This window comes from Cibotium barometz, chromosome 38 (genome assembly GCF_041138505.1).
Source record: "Cibotium barometz isolate CiBa-2024 chromosome 38, ASM4113850v1, whole genome shotgun sequence".
NCBI classification, from domain to species: Eukaryota; Viridiplantae; Streptophyta; class Polypodiopsida; order Cyatheales; family Cibotiaceae; genus Cibotium; species Cibotium barometz.
Genome location: NC_141083.1, coordinates 34,214,275 through 34,238,008, shown reverse-complemented (window position 1 = coordinate 34,238,008; position 23,734 = coordinate 34,214,275). Strand labels below are relative to the sequence as shown.

The 23,734-nt window shown below is 41.5% G+C and overlaps 1 protein-coding gene and 1 pseudogene across 1 annotated transcript; one reads left to right on the top strand and one right to left on the bottom strand.

The window, feature by feature from the left end:
- Positions 1 to 23,734, top strand: part of LOC147616627 (pentatricopeptide repeat-containing protein At2g27610-like) — a 298,789-nt pseudogene that overhangs the window by 8,039 nt on the left and 267,016 nt on the right.
- LOC147616629 (uncharacterized) lies at positions 15,241 to 16,380 on the bottom strand. Its single transcript, XM_086777009.1, has 4 exons — positions 16,316 to 16,380; positions 15,836 to 16,000; positions 15,433 to 15,697; positions 15,241 to 15,252 (listed from the first exon to the last, which is right to left on the bottom strand). Exons 1-4 carry the CDS (start codon positions 16,378 to 16,380, stop codon positions 15,241 to 15,243), a joined length of 507 nt encoding a protein of 168 aa, XP_086633135.1.

The following is a 23,734-nucleotide window of genomic DNA, read 5'->3' as shown; positions in this document are numbered from 1 at the left end:
CTATGTGTGGCTAAAGTGGTTTGGGCCAATTTTATGTATGAAGGGAGAGAGAGCTCCTCCACTAGCTGGGGGTGCAGAGACTACTTGAAAAAGAGGTTCAAAACTTAATTATCTATTAATCCTAATTAGCTAAGTGATTAGCAAGATAATGAGCTCATAAAATTGATGGATTCTAGGCTAGGCTCTGATACTATGTTAAATTTATAGCAATGTGATGAGCTATGGTAGATCAAATGCTAGAATCAACATCATTAACAAAGAGATTAGATGATAAATAAGATGTGATTAGTGAGCAATTAACTAATAGCTTAATGTAGTCATGGATAATCAAAAACCAACAAATTCTCATTAGGCCAATGCCTCAATTTATAGAGTTTACATCCAAGCATCCAATCCCACTGATTTCTCGTTGATTCACTCCACCTCTTTTGCTTGATTCTCTCCACCTCTCCCAGAATATCTCCACACCTCCTAAACCTCCTCATGCTATCCTTTATTCTCTCCCAGTAGATACTTCTCACCTTTTCATAGCTTCTCTCACATTTACAGATTCTCTTTTACAACCTCTTGCCAAGGGCTTGTTCCCGCACATACCTTATTCACTTGTATATTTCAACAGCTAGGACACCTACACAACAAGGATGTGATTATTCATAACGAGAACAAATGAGCAATAAGATGGGACCTAACTCCAAATGACATCAACTCTAATACATAACCTAAAACTCTCCCAACAAAGGGAAAAAAAATGCTAAGAACATATGAGAGTCACGAAGAGGAAAGGATTGATCTTATTTAAAAGGATTCCTCGTGTATAAAGGTTATTATAGGGGGAAGAGGATGGTGCTTAGGACCACATAGCACGAGTGAATGTCCCACATTCAGAGTCAAATTCAATGGGAATTGCAATGCATGTGGTAAGTATGGCCATCAATCTAAAGATTGCCTAACACTTAAGCGAATGTTGGCAAACCAGGCACCACTAGCTTGGTCAAACACACCTCAAGTACCCGCGCTAATGCCTGCACAACCTATCGAGCAACCGTCACAGCACATAGTTCCAAGGAATCCGAATGTAGTCCAGTCTGTGCCGTTACCACCGCCAGTGCTAGGACCACAACCTCCACATCCAAGGATTACCCCAATAAACCAGATGGGTTGTGAGTCACATAGTGCATGTGGGGATTATGAAGAGGAGATAGACCCTACTGCTCCATACGGGATTGATACGTTTGAAATGATTCCCCAGTACTACATGGAGGATCATTTCGGGCAAGTCAAGCCTGTATATCAAGCGGCTCCTCTTGCCACAAGAGGGCAAAACCTTAATACCATGGCGAGGAGACCACCTCTTCAATGCTATGATTGTGGTGGACCGCATCGTGTAGCGAAGTGCCCTAATAGGCTACAGAAGATCGCTACTCAAATGCAACCAAATCAAGGGAGCACATCGGGAATGCCGGTACTTACATGTAATCGTTGTGGCATAGATCATTTGATCGCTCAATGTCCACATAATCCTAATGCACCCAAGATTACGCCATTGAATTTGGTTGAGGTCACCAACCAAGCACGAGGAACCACACCCATTGTACCCGTGAATGTAGTTACACGGTCAATGCTTCAAAATCAAAACTACATTCTTGAAGAGAGGGATACTGCATCAATCGCTCAGGCAAAGAAAAAGAAAACACGGCGAAAGAGATCGCTTAATGCCACGAGCTCCAAGCCCAGTTCAAAGACTAACATAGGGATGGGAGACGACCCCGTGTATATGAATGATCCTGAAGATGATTCCGATTCAATAGAAACCATGGGGACCAAAGCCACTACCTTAAGGGAGGAACCCACTCGGGAGCTCAATGACGGAGAATCAAGCGAGTACATAAATAAGGGGAAACAGAAGGAAACTTCCTCGGCCCCACAACCAAGTCAATTAATGCCCTCTCGTCCACCCAACCTGAGTGAGACTCCCCAAGACAAGCCACGTGGGCCAAAAACCCTCAAGAAAAAGATTGAAACTTACCCAAATCCACTTGAGGAGATTGAACAAGTGCAACACTTAAGGGGTTTGGTGGAAGAAACACAAAGAGAACTGGAGCCAAACCCGAGAAAAATCAAAATTCCAGACACAGTGTTTCCTACGCAAGTTCAGCCTCACCGGAACCATAAACCGTTAGCTATACCTAGTATCATTCGGGAAGAAAGTGAGGATAGGACCTCCGGAAGTGGGCAAACACCCTTCTTGCTGGAAAGAATGTTTAGTGAGGGAATGCCTGACCCCATTGAAGAGGAAGTGATTCCATCTTCACCAGTTCCTAGTCAAGGAGCGATATCTCGAAAAGTACCATTGAATGTGTGCAAGCTAATGGATTTCATGTCCTCTGAAATCAGAACCACGATCATATCCAAATTATACGGAGATCCTGAGCTATTCTTAGCTCTTCGGGCATTTCTCAATGGAGAACTAAAGGCGGGGCTACCACAATTTGCAAATATGGCTACCACAATTTGCAAATATGGATAGACCCGACACGCTTCAAGATGAAGGGGAGCATTGGGATCTACAACCCAACTTTGATGAAGATTCGGTCGTGGAAATACCTGTGAACAAGTTGGGACAGTACTTTGAAGGTGACGAATCTAATGCCACCCTCCCCATTACTACCAAGGGATTAACTCTAAAGGGAATCCTTGATGGTGGTGCTGGAGTGAGCATTGTGACTAAAAACTGTTGGGAATCTATGGGAAGGCCTCACCTCGAAGTCACAAACATAGTGGTTAAGATGGCAAACGGAACCATAGCTAAACCTATTGGAATGTTAAGGGACCTTAAGATCAAGGTCCTGGGATACAAGGTAAAACATACCTTCATTGTAATGGATTTCTCCAAGCATCCTATGTCATATCAAATGATCTTAGGGCGTCCTTTCATGAGGGAAGCACAAATGGTGCATGACTGGTCGAAAAACCATGTCTACCTACAATTCCAAGACTCTGTCATTCGAGTTGATCTTGAGAATGGTCGTGCACATCCTTTAGGAAGCAAGGTTATCATTGATAATCGATCAGATACCACTATTCACTCCGCCCCATTAAGGTATTGCTATACATGCAAAAAAGAGACTGATGATGGGAAAGATTCTCCTTACATGGATGTCCTACCGGGTATGACTGAGTCGGATAACGTGGATTGGGTACACCTAGCGGCAACCATAGACACATGGGGGAATAGAGGCACAAGCTGGGTAACACCTGAGGGGCAAGATATGCCACCGTTAGTGCCAATAAACATGATAGGTGTTATGCACTTGACTCCTGATGGCAAGAACGTGGCAAACTCGACCAACACTGAAAGTAGCAAAGACTCTGACCAATGCAACTCTGAGTATGAATCTCAAGAAGAAACTGACCCTGAGCCTCATGGAAAAAACGAATCAAATATTCACCCAAAGGTGGAAGCAAGGTGCTCAAGGCCTAGGACAGTGACCTCCTGCAGTTCATCCGAGAGTGAGGGGGACACAAGTGAAGATCGACCAAGTGAGTTTGAATATGATAGAAACAAAAATCAAAAACTTGGTAAGAAGAAAACGAGACATAAGCGCCAACGCTATCGAGCTAATGTACGAACTGCAATAAACAAGGAAAGGTCCACTGCAGAATGGCTTAGTTATGTAGGAGCCATTGACGCTAATCGGAAGTTAGCAGATAATTGGGGACAATACCTCCAAAGTGTCATGTGGTGTATTCCGCAACCTCATGACGTCGCCCAATTAGAAATTGATGAGAAGCCAAAACTAAGTCGTACTGCAAGAAGGCGGCAAAACCAAGAGTTGGCTCAACAACAAAAGGAAGCGGAATTGAAAGAAAAAAGCCTGGCACAACAAGAACCAGTAGACTTACACCCTGCACCCGAGCATTTCAAATCATTTACCACAGGGGAACGTAAAGTGGTCTACACAAAAGCCCAACGAACGCCTACCAATGGGAGTAGCGGTGTCTACGATGGCCCTGCGGCGGTAGTTAAGGAGATAGACTTAGCAGATCCGGGTGAGGAGTCTAAACCAGTTTTTATTGCTCAAGACCTCACCGAGGCGGAAGAAGCTGCACTTACAAAGCTTCTTAAAGAATTCAAGGACATATTTGCATGGACATATCATGATATGAAGGGTGTTCCACCCTCGGTGGTGCAACACACGATTCCAATGATTAGCACTGCTAAACCAGTCCAGCAACGTCCCTACCCAATGAATCCTAAGTATGCAAAGATTGTACAAGAGGAAATTGAAAAGCTGGTAAAATGTGGATTCATATACCCAATTGAGCACTCAGAATGGGTTTCTCCGATAGTCATCGTACCAAAGAAGAATGGGAAACTCAGAGTGTGCGTTGATCTCAAAAAGGTTAATGCAGCCACCAGAAGGGATCATTACCCCTTGCCGTATTCTGAACATGTGCTTGAAAGAGTGGCAGGCAAGGAGGCATATAGCTTTTTAGATGGGTACTCAGGTTACAATCAGATCACAATTGCAGTCGAGGACCAAGCTAAAACAGCATTTATCACGGAGTTTGGAGTGTTTGCCTTCCGCGTCATGGCTTTTGGTTTGACCAATGCACCTGCAACATTCCAACGATTGATAAACACGGCCTTTAAGGAATATCTAAGGGACTTCTGTGAAGCTTTCTTAGATGATCTTTGTGTTCATTCCTCTTGGGACGAGCACTTGATGTGTTTACGAAAAATATTTGAAAGGTGTAGATTATATCGCATCTCCTTGAATCCTTTCAAATGCCAATTCTGGGTTAAACACGGAGTTATCTTAGGGCATATAGTGTCCAAAAATGGGATTTCCACGGACGAGAGTAAAATCAAGGTCATTCTGGAATTACCCCCACCCACCAACTACAAGGGAGTCCAACGCTTTATGGGCCACGTTGGTTATTATCGAAGGTTTATTCTATTCTTCGCCGAGATAGCTCGACCATTGTATAAGCTTCTCATTGAGTTTATTTGGACCGAAGAATGTGACCGTGCCTATGAGCTATTAAAGAAGGCCTTGGCGAGTGCTCCAATCTTGAGAATGCCTAACTGGGATTTACTCTTCCATGTGCATATTGATGCATCAAACTTTGCTATTGGGTGTGTGTTAACTCAACCTGGAGAACATAAGCTAGACTACCCCATTAGCTTTGCCAGTCGCCAGTTGAACGATGCTGAGATGAACTACACCACTACGGAGCGAGAAGGGTTGGCAATGATATATGCAGTAAGGAAATTTCGTTATTACCTCCTTGCCACCAAGTTTGTTTTCTATGTGGATCATCAAGCATTATTGTATCTGGTAAACAAACCATGCTTCACAGGAAGAATCACACGATGGCTATTGATTCTCCTTGAGTTTGATTTCACGGTTGTTGTGAGACCTGGCAAGAAACATGTTATGGCTGATCATTTGTCTCGCATACCTAATGGTGAGGCTCCTACGGGGGTTGATGATGACTTACCTGACACTTCCCTGTTCATGGTGGAGACAATGCCTGAATGGAGTGAGAAGATTGTTAACTTTTTGGTTAATGGCTTTCCACCCAAAGAGCTTCGTAAAGATCTAGCTCGAAAGCTGATCAAAGAATGCGAACCCTATTGCCTGATAGCTGGGACTCTTTATAAAAGAGGAAAGGATGACGTTCTTAGGCGTTGTGCGCGAGAGGATGAGTATCTATACATTTTGCAAGAGGCACATATGGGCGTAGCCGGTGGTCACTTCTCAGGAGACTTAACTGCGCGAAAGATCTTACAATCAGGGTATTGGTGGCCCACTATGTTCCAAGATGCATCACTCTTTGTGAAGGGTTGCGATGAATGCCAACGATATAAGAAACCCCAGAGGAAAGATCAGATGCCCCTACATCCAATCAAAGTAAACCAACCATTTGAAAAGTGGGGTTTAGACTTTGTAGGTCCAATTAGCCCAGCGGCCCGAAACACACAATCTCGCTATATTATTGTGGCCACTGACTATATGACCAAATGGGCTGAAGCGAAAGCGACACGTAAGGCAGATGCGAGGACAACAGCCAAGTTCCTCTTTGAAAATATAATCACACGCTTCGGTTGTCCTTTTGAACTTGTGAGCGACAATGGTACGCATTTTATAAATGAAGTGATTAAGGAGCTCACAACAAATTTCATGATATCCCATCATAAATCTACTCCTTATTATCCGCAAGCGAATGGCCAAGCCGAGAGTACAAACAAGACATTAATCTCTGTTTTGACAAAGACAATTGAAGCTCATCGCATGGATTGGGATCTAAAGCTCACGACAGCTTTATGGGCCTATCGTACTGCGTACAAAGTGGCTATTAATTGCACATCATTCAAAATGGTATATGGCCAAGAAGCAGTCATGCCATGGGAATTTGTCATTCCTAGTCTTCGTGTTGCTACTCAAGAGGGTTGGGATGGTAATCCCTTAGTAGAGCGTCTATATATCCTTGAGCGGCTAAACGAAGAAAGACAATTGGCTATATACAATGCCCTTGTGGAGAAGGATAGAAGGAAAAAATGGTTTGATCGCCATCTAAAGGACAAGGACATCAAGGTTGGGGATAAAGTCTTGATGTATGGAGTGCGAAACGAAAAGAAGAAGCTCAAATATGCTGGTAAGGGACCGTATAGAGTATGTGAAATTACACCGCAAGGTACCATCAGAGTGGAGACTCTCGACGGAGTTGAAACCATTGGATTCCTTAATGGGAGTAAATTCAAAAGATACTATGACCCCCTGAGCCAGGAGGAGTTACACGCAATCCATCAAAAGAAGGCAGCTAAAGAACAGGCTGAGCTTAAAAAGATACAAGCAAGAGTCGAAGCCAAAGAACGTCAACAGCGTGCTAGGAGACAACGAGAAGCCAACTTGGGAATTACGCAAGTATTTTTCGAGGAAGCAGAGGAGGATGCATTGGAATCTGACCCACCTCTAAGATACCCAATTGAGTTACAGAGTCCTTACGGGGAGGTGCTGTATAATGCATTATTGGATACAGGAGCTCAACACAATTTGCTATCATATGGTGTGTGGTGTCAACTGGGAAAACCACCTTTATCCAAGAGTTCTATCCAAGTTCAAGGAATCAACAAGAAGAAAACCCCTGTCTCAGGAATTCTGCACACTCCGGTTGCTTATGACAAGGGAACCATAATTCAAAGCTTTTTGGTTATGCCTGCTGGTACCATGGAAGGGACTGTAATCTTAGGGCGCAAATGGATGATGGCCACCAAGTGCAATATCGATTGGGCAACCAGACAAGTCACAACGCAAGAACCAACACTAGGTCTGACCGCTCAAAATCCCGCACCTAAGTCATCCACTCAAATATTAGATAACGAAAAATCACAAAGTCCAGTGGCAAAACCATCTTCGATTGTTGGCCACCCCTCTAACGCTTCAACGCCAAGAGTGGAAACAGGCAAGGTGGTCCCTAAAGCTTCGCTTACTATGCCAAAGAGTACATACAAATGGGTCCCCAAAGCTTCGTTAACAGCTACTTCCCCTGCTCAATCTCGTTCAGCCACCAAGAAGCCTCGTAAAAGGAAAGTAGCTACCCACCCGAGAAAGGGCAATGTAACATCGCGATGGATCCCTAAAAAATTATTAGTAGCCCAAGGGTACTACGAGGGGAATGACCAGATTTGGGTCCCTAAACATAAGGTGAATCCCTCTACATCACCTATAAAACCTTGCAAACCAATTGTTGCCACCCCAATGACAATTCAAGACCGTGATAAGGGAACGGTAACAGAGTGCTCCGCACCACTTCCAGAGTTAGTTTGGATTCCCAAACGATATCGATCATTACCACCTAGCTCAGGAAGGGGGGAGCCACATGAAGCTTCTAGCTCCTCATGCCAGGCACACAATCATATAGAAGTTTCTACATGCTCTACACCTACTCTTGTCAACACCCAACAAAAAACCGATGAGTCTACGTCTCCCCTTGTAATAGTATCGTCGGAAACCATTTCCTCCATTCGTCAATGGGAGCGTACACTACCATCTCTACAATTGGATGTGGCCACAAGGGTCATAAAAAGCTATCTGCCCACATCACAACCTATGACCCGCTGGACAAATTGGTTCCAAGAGGCTGCAACATCATTGCAAATAATATGATCTACCCAAGGAAAGGGGGAGCATGTACTCACGCTCGACATTCTAATGCTTCCTCCTTAACCTTCTCCCCTGACCATGTAATTGCCAAATTCAAGGGGATGTATATATATAGCTTCATACATAAACAAAACAAAGAAAACAAAATAAAAAAATAGTAAAAAGAGCAAGAGCACGTTAAGAGCAGAGATATCCGTATACAATCAAGAACTAGATTGACCTGTCACAAACCTACTGATGCTATATCTGTGTTTGCAGATATGGCAGATGCACGATCATCATACACTTCATCCACTCCTACCTTTGGTGAGAGGTATCATCTGTACCTTTCTCAGATATTCCACATGTGCTATCCTGTAATTGAAATTGAATGGGATCATATAGATGTACTAGCCAATGAGGAAAATGTTGAGGAATTAGAATGGCTAATTCGCCTATTGACCATGACTGACCCCTACTCCGTAGAGGACATATCCCCGATAGCCCAATGCTTTCCTTTTCCACAAGACGACTATCCTCGCATGGTTACATTCTTGATGAGTCTATATGGATGGGAAAATGAAAAGGAAATATCTGACAATGATGAATGGACGGATGAAACTCATGGCACTACTGAGGTTGATTTTATTTATTTGGATGATGCGGGTAGAGGCTTAGCCTTAGGGCTAGAGCCAGGACTCTACAACATCCTCTTACCGTATCCTCAGTAGTAGTGTGGTGACTGGTAGGTAGGTTAGTGTTTTCAAGTTTTTTCTAGTTTAGATTCCTTAAACGAGTCTTGAAATTTTCCACACTGATGTGCCTCTCGAGGTATAGTGTTTGTTAGTTGATTGTACAGGTTAAAAGGTTTGAGGTGGGTTTGCTTTCAAGTCCTGAGACTGCCGCAACGTTCATCAAAATATATCTACATCAAATTGCAAGCTGTCTCGTCAAATCAAGGAGATCTCCAATAACAGGTGTAATTCTTCCATACCCACTCTCTTTCGTTTTTACTGTTCAATTAATTTCATAAACTATAAGGCATGACCACATGGAAATTGTCAATGTACTACTTAGTTTTTGAAGTTGCTTGCATGCTAGTGTAAATCATTAATGAGCTTAACTTTATTGGAAATATTCCTAGGCAGCATGACGTCTTTAGTTAACCTTGGAATACGATTGTCTTAGGTCTAAGGTCAAACCATCTTAATGTTTGAACACCTGGCTGTGTGTGTGTTGACCTCTAGGACATAGCTTTTACCCCTTGTCGAAAGGATGTAAGAACACATTTTAGTTCAGGAGCGAAGTCAAAAGAAACTTTATAAAAAAAAAAAACAAGCCTACAATAAATGGCAATACAAGTCTATGATGTGCTTTAATGTTGGCCTATCGCCTTATTAATACTTGGTAGGCGAGGAGTATTCTACTCCAGACCGATGCCTTGGTTGGTAGGGGGTAGCCTTGCCTAAAGTGAGCTAATAGATTCCTGGATAATGCCTTGTGTTAAACATGGTACCAGGATCGATGTTAGTTTTGCCTTAGGAAGGTCGCCATTGTGTATAAAAATTGTCACGTGCGTGAAGAAATAAAGGCAAAAGGCTCCTGTAACTCTAATGTTTCTTGTGTCCCTAGGCTTGGGGTATAAACTTGTTCTTAGAGTAGACACCGTGTGGTCATCTGTTTATTTATTAAGCTTGGTTCTTTTCCTTGACTTAGGCCAGTTATAAACCTTGCTTAACCTTTGACACCTTGCTAACTCTTGATTTACTTTCAATAATTTTAAACTCCTGTTAATTTACTACACTAGCTCATTCATGTGACCCTTAAACTAAGTTCTCATCGCAACATCCATTGTGGTCTAACATGCTTGAATTTCTACACTTTATATCTTGAATTCTAGCATACTTTCACTCTACTTCCCTATTTTGCAGACGGTCTACCACAACAACCCTCTCGAGCTTACCATACCATAGCTTCCGAGGACGGAATCTACATCAGGAAGGGGGGCATGTTAACCCATGGTGGACGCACTATGTTTTACGTCATTAATTTAAATATTCCGAGTCATGGGCCGGGCTTGTCGGCACCATATATTAAGGATAAAGGGATTGGGTGATCGCCGATGAGAGGTGCACCTTGGATATCAGTAGGATAAGGGTTAGGGTCGGCCGGCCATGTATGGGCGCCCAAGTGTGAACGGCCAAGTCACCTATAAGAGTCAAATGTAACCCTAAACTCCTCATTCTCATGTGTTGTGAATACAAGAGTGCTCTTGCCTTATCTCTTTGGTTTCCTTCTCCTGCGTTTGTGAGAGAGAGAGAGAGAGTGAGTGAGAGAGCGATCGAGCACTGTGTAGCGGCACGGCGGCGGCGGAGAGGCGGTAGAGCGGCGACGGCGGCTCCTCCTTCACGGCTGCGACGCGGGAATCCTTCAAGGCGGCGGTTGAGCGGTGAGTGACACACCCTTTGGCATTCTGTTTGAGCTTCCTTCCCTGGTTGTATGCTTGCAGCCATTCGTGGCTCGCATACGGTGCCCGGCAAGTCCCCAGCTACGACCTGTGCTGCAGAAGCGCACAGCTACACAGCTTCATCGATGGGCTTGAACCCAACTTATAGGAAGATGTGCAGAAGTTTAAACCCTCTCACCATAGATGCTGCCATTGCCTATGTAGAGCGCCTTGGAGATCTACGACGACAACCCAGGACATCCTTCTTTGGCAATCGGTCCTCAAACAGTGCTCATTTCTCCCAGCCCAATCGTAGAGGAAATTTATCTCAACCTGAGTCTCAATATTCCCAATCCTTTGGTCAGCAATCTACTCGGCAACAACAGCCCTTTCGGCCTAGATTTTCAGGTCAGGCAGCAGCCTCACAAACAGGATCCTCTTCCAACAACAACAATCGGAATCGAGGACGCAACTGTCAAGGTCGCCGACCCAACAATCGCCGCAATTTTCGCTGCGATACCTCAGCAGGTCAGCAAGCCTCTACATCGGCACCTTCAACCTCTCAAGCCAACCCTTCAGGTCTTTGCACAATTTGCAATGGACCACATAGGTGGTATGAGTGCCCAAAGCGTAATTCTCGCCAGAATTCCAACATGGAATGTTTTCCAAAAGGTGAACATGGACATCATCATCCTTCTACGCCAGAAAAAGGCAAGCAGGTGGTTCATGCAGTGCGAGTTTCTAAAGTTGTCAGTGCTTTGATGCTGAATGCCCACAACCATACTTCAGTGCCTGTTAACCTTTCCAATCAAGTTTTGAGCTTATTGGGATTTATTGGCCAGCATCCTATCAATGTTCTTGTTGATAGTGGATGCTCAACTAATTTTTTGGGAACTACTCTCGTCAGCAAGTTACGATTACCTACTCAGCAGAGTGTGGAAGTTTTCCAAGTGGAACTTGTAGATGGTTCTTTCTTGCATTGCAGCAAACGGATTTAGCAGTTGCATTTTCAGATTCAGGACTATCAGGATCAGCTGAATTTCTCTATTATGCCTTTGTCACACTATGGCATGATCCTTGGACAGTCTTGGTTATATGAGTATGATCCTTTGATCAGCTTTCGAGATCATTCCATTCGACTTTATCATAATCATCGAGAAATGGAATTACGAGGTCTATTTAATTCTAAACCGATTACTGTGGTTTCTGCTATGCAAGTCAAACGCTTAGTGCGTAAACGCGACAGCACTTCTGCCTTAGTTATGTTGCGAGAAGCAGAAGACAATACAGTTGATCAATCGGAATCCTTGCCATCAGATATTTCTTATTTACAACAGTCCTTCTTTCAACCTTATAAGGATTTATTTCCTGACGAGCTGCCAACGACATTGCCTCCTTGACGTTCTGTAGATCATACGATTGATCTAATTCCTGGACAACCACTGCCAGTTTGAGCTCCTTATCGAGTTTCTTATTCAGAATCTCAAGAAATTAAGAGACAATTGGCAGAGTTGTTGGATAAAGGTCATATACATCCAAGCAAAAGTCCTTTTGGTGCTCCTTATCGAGTTTCTTATTCAGAATCTCAAGAAATTTAGAGACAATTGGCAGAGTTGTTGGATAAAGGTCATATACGTCCAAGCAAAAGTCCTTTTGGTGCTCCAGTTTTATTGGTCAAGAAGAAGGATGGATCTATGCGACTTTGCATTGATTATCGTGCCCTTAATAAGCAGACAATCAAGAATAAGTTTCCCTTGCCTCGCATCGATGAGCTCTTTGATAAGTTGCTTGGTGTGAAGGTATTTTCGAAGATTGATCTGAAGTCAGGCTATCATCAAATCAGGATTTGAATTGGAGATGAGTATAAGACAGCTTTCAGAACAAAGTATGGACATTATGAATTTTTGGTCATTCCTTTTGGGTTAGCCAATGCCCCAGCTACTTTCATGACTTTGATGAATGACATCTTTGGTCCTTACTTGGATAAGTTTGTCATCGTTTATCTGGATAACATTTTGGTCTTCAGTAAGACTTTAGCAGATCACAAGTAGCATTTGCAGATTGTCTTCGACGTACTCCGTACGAATGTCTTGTACATCAACAAGAAGAAGAGTCAGTTTTTCAAAGATCATGTGGAATATCTTGGACACATCATCTCTGGACATGGCATTGCAGTTGATCCTAAGAAGATAAAGGTCATTGTTGATTGGCCTTTGCCACTTACAATTTCAGATGTGCGATCTTTCTTGGGATTAGCAAATTTTTACCACACCAAGGTTCACAAGCTCTCAGATATTGCTGCTCCTTTGACGGCCCTTACAAAGTTAGATAAATTGCAATGGTCACTTGAAGCTGAAAAGTCCTTTAATGATCTTAAGCATGCATTGACAACTACGCCTGTTTTGGCTATTTGCGAATCCAACTCAGCCGTTTGACGTCATGACAAATGCTTCAGATAGAGCATCTGGAGGCATTCTTATGTAGAATGATCGTGTTATTGCTTTTGATAGTCATAAATTTTTGGCTATTCAAATGCGATATCCCGTTTATGACAAGGAATTTTTGGCAATTGTTCATGCTTATCGAACGTGGAAGCATTATCTTCTTGGTGCAGATTGACAGATCATCAGTCTTTGACTTACATCTTTACTCAGCCAGTGATGATGAATCCTCGTCAAGGACGATGGGTTGAATTTTTGGCAAATTTTCACATGGCGATACTCTATGTTCCTGGATTACAGAATGTGGTAGCAGATGCTTTGAGCCGCATGCCTTGAGCTACAAACTTTGCTATCTCAAATGTGCAGATGGAGATTCCAGCATGTTTTAAGCATGAGTATTTGACAGATAGAGACTTTGGAGATGTCTTTCGAGCTCTCAAATCTCTTCATCCTACTGTTGCAGAAATGAATATGTTTGCCGCATATACAATTGCAGATGATTTACTTTATTACTTAGATCGCATTTGTGTTCCTCACAATGCATCTTTGCGGAAACTCCTTATTCAAGAGCATCATGAAGTACCCTTTGCAGCTTATCCTGGAATTAACAAGACATATCATCTGTTATCAGCAACATACTTTTGGCCTCAGATGCAACAGGATGTTATTAAATTTGTTAAAGCTTGTCACTCTTGTCAAATTATGAAAGCTTCACGACAACTTCCTCAAGGATTACTTCAGCCTTTGCCAGTTCCTCAGGAAAGATGGGAAAGCATAAGCATGGATTTCATCACTACTTTGCCGCGTTCGCTGAAAGGCAATGCTCAAATTTTAGTAGTGGTTGATCGGTTTTCCAAAATGGCACATTTTATTCCTTGCAAGAAGACAGTTTCTGCTCCAGATCTTGCAGCATTGTTCGTACAGCATATTTTCAGAATCCATGGATTGCCAAGATCTATTTTTTCTGACAGAGATCCGAAGTTTACTGGACATTTTTGGACTTCCCTATTCAAATCCCTTGGTACGAATCTCTTGTTCAGTTCTGCTTATCATCCTCAGACAGACGGACAGACAGAAAGGGTAAATCAAATTTTGGAAGAAATGCTTAGACATTATATTCAGACAAGATTAGCTTCTTGGGAAGAATATTTGCCTCTTGTGGAGTTTGCTTATAATAATTCTCCACATTCAGTCACTGGAATGACTCCTTTTCAAGCAGCATATGGTCACACTCCGCTTGTGCCTACAAACTTTGTTCTTCAACACAAGGTGGCATTAGCAGATCAGTTGATTCAAGAAATGCAAGATATTCTTGTGCAAGTTCGAGACAGACTGCATGTTCAGCAGAAATATCAGAAGTATGCGAATAAGCACAGAAGGCATACTGAGTTTCAAGAAGGTGACTTGGTTTTGCTTTATGTTGCCCCGCATCGATATAAGACAGTAAAGTCAGTCTTTCCGAAGTTGCGACTGCGTTTCTATGGTCCATTTAAAGTTATAAAGAAGATTTCAGTCGTCAGTTATAAGTTGGATCTTCCACCATCTTGGGGAAAAATTCATCCGACATTTCACATCTCTTGGCTCAAGGAATACATAAAAGGAGATTCATCTATTTCGGAGTTATCTTCTTATGTTCCTGAGATTGAAGATGATCACATTATTCTTGTTCCTGAGAAGATTCTTGACTTTCGTCAGAAAGAAACAAGACGGAAGATTACTACAGAATTTCTTGTTAAGTGGATGGACTTGTATGAGTCAGATTCTACTTGGCAGACAGATGAAGAAATGCAACAATATCCTCAACTCCTCCAAGAATTCTTTGGCAAACAACCGACTCTCATTTTATCACATGGGTTTTATTTTAAATGGGAGGGAATGTCACGATTGTGACTTAGTTCATTATACACAGTCTCCTCATGGTTACAGATACTGAAGAGACATGATTACAGAGGACCCCTACATTCGGATGGTCACGACTATTCGTTCTAGAGACATGCCTCTTCATCAAGAGCCACACTCCTTCGACGACTGGTCACACCCCTTCGCTCTAGGGTTACAACTCCTCACCCAATGGTTGCAGCTATTCGTCCAAAGGATGTGTCTCTTCGCCTAGAGTCATGACTATTGGTCATGGGATGTGTCTTTTCATTCGTGTCTCTTGAACTCCTATATAAGGAGCCTGTTGTATCACAATTTCAATCAATCAATCAAACATCTGTGTTCAAGTCTATTTTCAATTTCAGTCTTAATACACAGATAGTGGATGAAATACTAAGTAATAACAGTAATCCTCACACCAGGAGATTACATCCCGAACTGGAAGCTCATCAAACACTTCTTGTGCTTTTGCAAGTGCACCACATTTGGCATACATATTGAGTAGGGCAGTGCCTACATAAATGTTCTTTTTAAGCAACCCCCTTTTGAGAATATCAGCATGTATTCTGCTGCCTTTGCACAGGTCTTTTTGCTTGGCACAAGCCTTTAGTAAGGCTACAAGAGCAGTATCCTCTTGAAACTCCCGGAGGTTGCTGTTGCTATCTCCTTGTCGTGCTTTGTGGTGGATTTCCTTGGCCTTCGTCATTCGCTTAGTCACACAGAACTCTCGTTGCAGTCCTCTTCTTCTGAGCTCCTCTTGGACCCAAGATGGATTGTACCACCTGTCCATCCACAACGACTCCTTTGTCATTTTATGTTTGAAGTCTGGGGATCTTGGGCTTCTCTGTGATGCAAAACAATAACTCAGGAAAGCCAATAGGTTTTCGTGTACTCTCATGTAATTGTAAAACAGTGCTTACCTTGCTGGTTCGATTGTCCCACCATTGGGAGGGATTCCTGAAGTACTCCTTCCATAAGAAGTCCATGTCTCTGCATGCCATAGGGAGGGAACCAAGACGAAGTCCTTTTCGATTGTTAAGTGGTGAGCTCTCCAGAGTGGAACGCCAGGAAAATGCACCAAAAAACTTCACTTGTCCGAGGTCTTATTTCATCACTTTTAATTAATTTGCACGATGATGTTTTGATACCCCTATGTGATATGCCTCCCCCTAAACATTTTTTTAATTTCTATGGAATATGCCCTTTTTAAAACGACGGCCCCAAGGCTAAGCCTAAAAGGTTTATAAAATAGGCTCCCCTAAAATATTTTTTTATTAATTTTTATGGAATATGCCCTTTTTAATACGAGGGCCCCCAAGGCTATGGCTAAAATGTTTATAAGGCTAAATGGGAGGATTTTACATGTGTGAAATTTTTGGGACAGTGTGTATGCATGGGACTGGGTGGCAATTAAGAGGGTGCATGGGGTGGCTCGGTCATAGGCATGCTCTGCTCTTTTCTTCATGCGTGCTGGTCCTTTCGTTCTAGGTGCGTCTCGCTCCTACGTTGCATGGGGCGGCTCGGTCGTGGTGGGTGTCCTTTGCTCCTTTCTTCATGTGTGCTGGTCCTTTCGTTCTAGATGCACCTCCTCTGCTCTGCTGAGGGGAGATGCGGGCATCCTATGCACCTCCTCTAATGCGTGTTGCGTGGGGTAGCTCGGTCGTGGGTGTCTCCTGTTGTGCACCTCCTCTGCTACTGAGGTGAGATGCAATCGCTCCTTTCTTCCTGCGTGTTGCTCAGAGCGTGTTGCTCAGAGCGTCCGCGTGTTGAGTCGTCTATGATGTTTTGTTTGTTGGTTTGATTTGATGAGAACCTTGATTAGTTATTGTTTAGTTGCTAATTAATGCTTGTTTAGTTTAATTTATTTAGTTGTTGTTTAGTTGCTGGTTCAATTTGATGAGAACCCTGCTAATCTTGTTTAATGCTTAATTAATGTAAGGTTTATAAGGCTAAATGGGTGTTAGGTATGATTTAGCATGTGTGAAATTTTTGGGGCAGTGTCCATGCATGGGGGCTGGGTGGCAATTAAGGGGGTGTTGCTTTTCTTCATGCAGGGGTGCTCGCTCCTACGTTGCATGGGCGTCCTCTACTCCTTTCTTCATGCATGCTGGTCTTTTCATTCTAGGGGGCGCCTCGGTCATGGGCGTGTGCTGTGCACCTTCTCTGCTGGCTGAGGTGAGATGTGGGTCGCTCCTTTCTTCCTGCGTGTTGCTCAAAGCGTCCGCGTATGTGGTGGTCTGTGATAGTCTCTGATTAGTTGTTGATGTGGTGGTCTGTGATAGTCTCTGATTAGTTGTTGATGTGGTGGTCTGCGATGGTCTCTGATTAGTTGTTGGTTGAATTTGTTTAATTGTGCTTATTTTGATGAGAACCCTGATTTGATTAGAATGCGACTAATCTTGATTAAGCTTGTTCTTTTTAGAGATTAATCTTAATTATTCTTTCTTGTTCTTGTAATTTATGTACGTTGGCCTCGTGAGGGCGCATATGGCTTAGGTAGTGTCGTGGGTGCAATGCGATGTTGGTTAGGGTAATAAAAGGGCACCTGTGTGGGGGCTCTCGGCTTGGAAACTCATTGTTGGGTCATAGGCTCTGTGTTGTGGGCTGGGGTTGGGCTAGGTCTGTTTGATTATCATAGGCTCTGTGTTGTGGGGCTGGGTCTATTCGACTATCATAGGCTCTGTGTTGTGGGGTTGGGTTGGGTTGGGGATTGGCTCTGTGTTGTGTGCCATGGCACCTCGTCGTCCTCAACAAATGTAGGTAAAGACGGGAAAGTCTTGGAGGCTATTGCATCCACAGATGTCCGTGACAAAGGCAAGGGCGTGGGGCAGATTCAACAAAACCTCGTATTCTCACACCCCTTGAAGGAATAAAGTGGTTAGAAATCTACATATGGTGAAGACGAGGGCAAGGTCTGTAGGTTCTGACCCTAGCGTTAACAATACCACCAAATGTAAAAAAGCGCCGCTCGTTAGGTTGACCAAGCTGCTTGAGGTTTCTATGACTATCGGTGTTGGGAGTGGTGACATGTATATTGCATTCTAGGAACCACTAGAAGACTTTGTCTGATCTGAATGTATTAGTGGTTTGTTTGCTCTTGAGAAGGGTGGAATATTGAATCATATCCACTTCCAAATGGTCATTAAAATAATGGCAGTTTCCTTGATCTCGGTAGGCAACCTTATCAAAAAAATATATTGCATGGGATGTATCAAAACCAAATGGGGGCATTGTTCAAATAATGAGATATTTTTATCTCTCCTCTCTCTTATTTCAACTAGATCCAAAAAGTGAGCAAAACTGACCTAAAAATGGTAAAAAATTGACCAAACTGATCCAAAAATTCTAGAATCAGTTTGCTTGGTTAGAGGCTCACTTTTTCCTATAAATAGAAGCCCTCCCCTTTGTTGAAACTCAATAGTATTTTTGCACTATTATCCTACCTCTCCCAAGTGCCAAAGACTATGAATTTTACTCATAATTCACTAGTTTTTGACCTTCCCTCTTCCAAAAGATTGGTGGCCACTCTTGTTTCAAACAAGAGTTGAACCCTCAAACCATTAAGCCAAAGGAAAGCTCTCAAATTATCTATGTAAGTTGGAGATTCTTCTCTTTTCCATTCATTTTATGGTTTTTATGGTTTTCTTTATGATTTTTGTCTTCTCTACATTACAAATGATGTTATGCCTCATTGCAAAAGGCATTACCCTCTCTTCTCTAGTAAATCCAACCATTCTTTATCCTAGGTGAATGATTAATGAATAAAATCAAGTTTTTCATAATGTTTCTCTTAATAAGTAGAAAAGTGTTATTTAGAATGATTTAAAATACTCTTGATGCATTTCTAATTAATTTTAGAGACTTAAAATTGAAAAATAGTCAGTCATACAAAGGAGGTTATGGCAAAATTTTTTAAAAATTTGGAAATAAGTATTATCTTTCATTGTTCTAAAAGAGTAATCCTTATGAATTCTATATTCTAAAGTGTCATTTTCATGCATAAAAGATGCATTTTGATTATTTGTATAAAAGAAATTTAGGTTTATTATAAAAGTATTACTTTCATTATTATTTGATTTTCATGCATAGAGGTATGCATAAAATATTATTATTTTATTATAAAAGTGTTACTTTTATCATATTTGATTTTCATGCATAGAGGTATGCATAAAAGATTATTATTTTATTGTAAAAGTGTTATTTTTATCATATTTGATTTTCATGCATAGAGGTATGCATAAAAGATTATTATTTTATTGTAAAAGTGTTACTTTTATCAAAAGATTATTATTTTATTGTAAAAGTGTTACTTTTATCATATTTGATTTTCATGCATAGAGGTATGCATAAAAGATTATTATTTTATTGTAAAAGTGTTACTTTTATCATATTATTTGATTTTCATGCATAGAGGTATGCATAAAAGATTATTATTTTATTGTAAAAGTGTGATTTTTATCATAAATGATTTTATGCTTAAATTAGATGCATAAGAGAAATTCTTTTATTCTAAAAGTGTAATTCCTACTAAATTGGATTTATGAATAGAAAGATGCATAAAGAAATCTATTTTTAGTTCAAAAGAGTTATTTTCGTCAATTTTGATTTTATGCATAGGAAGATGCATAAAAGATTGATTTTTAATTCAAAAGTGTCATTCTCATTTAAAATGAATTTATGCATAGGAAGATGCATAAAAGATTGATTTTTATTTCGAAAGTGTTATTCTCCTTAAAATGGAATTTATGCATAAATAGAAGCGTAAAGAAATCTTATATAAAAAATGAGAATTCTCTTGTATTCTATAAATAGATATGAGGATGTGAAACGAATCAGATAGATGAAAATGAACGATGAATAGATGGAGATGTATGTATGTGAAAGAATGGATGTAGTTATATGTATGTGAAAGAAATGATGTAGATATGGAATCTGGATGTGGATGTATGTGAATGTGAATGAGGATGTGGAATGTCGATATGGATGTATGGGTGCGGATGTAGATGTATGAATGTGAGTGGGGATGTGAAGGTATGAATGTGGATGTGTAAATGGAAGTATGGATGTGGATGTGGATATGGATATATGAATGTGGATGTAGATGTGGATGTATGAATGTGAATGTGTATGTGAATGTATGAATGTGAATGGGGATGTGAATGTATGAAGGTGGATGTGGATGTATGAATATGGATGTAGATGTGGATGTATGAATGTGAATGTGGATGTGAATGTATGAATGTGGGTGTGAAAATGGATGTATGGATGTGGATGTGGATGTGGACATATGAATGCGAATATGTATGTGAATGGATATGAAGTCGATATGAACGAATGGATGAGACGAGATGTCAAGTGAATTAAAATGTGAAATGAATAATATAATATATGAATGAACGAGATGTAATGAGAAATGGATGTGATGAGACGTAATGTAAATTAAGAAAGATAGGAATGGATGTTATGTGAAGTGAATGAATATGATGAGATGGGATGGAAAATGATGTATCTGGTCAAGAATGGATACACTTATTAATTGGGTTTGGGTTAAGTAATATGGATTGATGTGGAACAAACTGGAAAGATGTGAATTCATTATAGAAACTGTATTTGTGATCTGTTTGTAAATGACTGTTTTATGTCAAGAATACTAGGAAAGCATTTTGACTATCTTGAGAATGTGGTCGTGAAGACCTACCTGATAAAGTTGCAATTGCTGTACGGAGAGTCAATGAAGGACGTCTCGCGTAGCAGGATCGGCCGAGGTCTTGACCAGCCTCAGTTCAATTTAAATGGTGAGCTTCCAGTACGGTGGATGAGGGACCAAGGAAGCCGCCTATGAGTGAAGCGCTAGGTGACCTCCGAAGGATCCTAGAGGGTGCTGACCATACGGTGCTCGGGCTCCGGGTAGCCGAAGATACCCACACGTGCATCGTGAAAGATATTGGAATAAGGAGTAAGAGTTCTTTTCTGAAACCGGGCATGGATCTGGTTGATTGACCTTGCTGGTCCTCAACGGATGAGTCCATGGCTCTTTTATATGGATTTGTTGGTTGATCTTGCTGATCTTCAACGGAGATTCCATCTTGATTTTTATAAGTGATTATATTGCCGAGTACTATGAGCTAGGAACTATTGAAAAGGCCCCTGAGAGAATAGGTGGTGAGCGTTCTGGTTGCCAATGATGCCATAGATACTTTGGTGAAGGAATGATTGAAAATTAAGATTCAACTGAATATTTTGGAGGATTGTGATCAGTGATACTATGGTTTCATTAAATGATTATTTTAAAGATGACTGAATCTGTGAAAAAGGCAATTTCATATCGGGTGTGTAAGTGGTTTGACTAGTCTTATGTTTGCAGGAACATCCGGCTAGGGGGCCTGGGAACTCTTTTCCCTGGTACCCGGGACAAAACCTAACCAAATTCCTAATTGGATCCCATCACTACAGTGGTTGGGCAGTTGGCTAACCGGGACTGGATGGGGTTAGGCTGGACTAATGGATCCGTAAATCGAGACTCAATTTCTGTTTAGTTCGATAGATGAAGTAAATCCCGGACAAAAATTGTTCAGTGGAAAAGAATCAACGGCTATGCCTCTCAATGAGAAAAAAAGCGTTGATCTCTATGATCCAAGTATAGTCTTTTTCCCTGATCTGACTATGGGACTTATGGGTTCGGTCAGATGAGCTCAATTAGCTAAGGCTTTTGACTACGTTAGGGAAATGTTATCCTGGTGGAATCGCCCATGCTTTCCGGGCAAGAGAAGTTTTTTCGAGTTCGGTTTGGAAGAATCAAGGAATTAGTCACCTGTCCGGATATCCATGGGCGAGGCCCCGACGAGTGTGGGACCTTGCCCCGCGCAAGATGTGCTACTTCCACTGCTAGCACCCCGAATCCATTGCACGGTGGAGACAGGGACCTTACAGTTGGTATTAGAGCGATTTGGCTAATGGGGATCAACCGAGAAGCCAAATATGTCAAAAATTTATAAAGAAGCACTAAAAGGTTGAAATTGTGTGATAAGATTTATACAATTTGATATTCAAACTGAAATTCGTAAATTGGTAATTGGGTCTTTAGACGGAAGTACCGCAATTGTGTGAAATTCCTGACTTGCTTGAGGCCTAGACATGATGGTATTTACCTTATAGTTCCAAGAACCATGACTACCCGTATATACCGAGGATATAACTGCAGCTCTTTACTGGCAATATATACGAGTAAATCTAAGACTTGGAATTATAAGCATTAATGCTATCCAGATGATGAATTCGAATGTGGTTGATATGATTTTTAAATTCTGGTTGTGAACTAATGAATTGATTTGGATTCTGATTGAAAAATGATGATTCTTGAAATTTGGTTGAAATGTGAAAAGCCAAGCAAAACCACAATGAGGATGAATGGGACGAGTCCCTGTGATAATGTTCGTAGCTAGAATGACGTTAATGAATTCAGTCAATCACTATGAGATTAGTGGATTGTGCTGCCAGATTACTACTGTTAACTTTTGATCAGTAGACCAAGTTAAGGGCTGATAAATTAAAAATATGAAAATTTGAAATCCCCATAGAAAAATTCAGTCTGATGGACCATTATTGTGTTAAAGATATGAATGAGATAATTCTGAATGAATTCTTAACTAATAATGCATTCTATATGAGCATCTTTACCCCTTGACTCTGTGGGAAGCCGACCTATTTAGAGAACCCCGGAATCAGTTGAATAAAAAATCGGATTGAATCATAAATAAAGACTTAACAAGAATTTTCGTATTGATAGGAACATGGATCGAGGTCGTCGTGGTAGAAATGTTAACCCCCAACTCGATGAAGAAGAGCTCGACCTAGATGTTCGTAAAACTCTTCATAGTTCGCAGCCTGGACCTTTCAAGGGTGAAGGGGAAAACTTGGGCGAGGCTGTGGAGAAGTGGATTGAATCAATGGAAGAATACTTCGATGTCACCGGGTACAATGAGAAGAGCAAAATGGCTCTTGCAAGGTTAAAGATAGTGGAGACAGCTAGAGTGGCATGAAGAAACCACTGCGAGACAAACCGTCTCTAATGAAATACCCAAACCTGGACCGATCTCAAGGCTTACCTCAGAAAGAGGTTTTGTCCCCCAGGCTTTCTTGAAACTAAGATGAATGAGTTCTTGGAACTAAAGCAGGAAACCCAAAAAATTGAAGAGTACCATCAGGCTTTTGCACTTCTCCTTAAATATTCCCCTCAATCGGATGAAGAGGCCAGGTTCATTCGGGGAATGAACGAGCCATTAGATACTTTAGTCAAGAATGCCAAACCTATTTCCATGGTCGAAGCAGTTCGGATGGTGAAGGATTTTGCCAAAGCCTTTGATATCAAAGTCTCGCCAAAGCCAGCACCATCACCTTTCAAAAGGTTTTTATTTCCAGAAGGTGATTCCAACCTTCCTCTGCCTAAGAGATATCAGGGTCAAACCCAGGATATGGGAAGTTCTAGAATGGAAGAAATGTCCTTTTCCTGAAACTCAATTCCCTGGATTTCAACTTCAGAAGTTCCACCCTTGAACAAGAGAGTGAAATGCTATAACTGTGAAGAATTTGGACATCGCAGTATGGATTGCCCAACTCCTTTTGGATCAAGGTTTTCAGGGCAGGGAAATCAAGGGTCAAGATTCCAAACTCCGAGTAATCAGGATTCTACCGCCAAAATCAGGGAAATCCCAGAGGTAGACCCTCTATCCAACCTGTAGTTTCAATCCAAAGTAATGCAAGACCTCCACCTTAGAATAGGGGAAGTCAAAGAGAGTTGTTCCCAAATCGGCCGTCCACTT

What these genes read in the sequence shown, in the direction of transcription:
- LOC147616629 (XM_086777009.1), bottom strand. Translation starts at nt 16,380, where the DNA reads ATGAAGAAAAGAGCAGAGCATGCCTATGACCGAGCCACCCCATGCACC. An exon ending in ACCCTCTTAATTGCCACCCA is followed by an intron (nt 16,001 to 16,315) that starts GTCCCATGCATA and finishes GGACAAGTGAAG; the next exon opens with TTTTTTGGTGCATTTTCCTG. An exon ending in GGGACAATCGAACCAGCAAG is followed by an intron (nt 15,698 to 15,835) that starts GTAAGCACTGTT and finishes GTGGATGGACAG; the next exon opens with GTGGTACAATCCATCTTGGG.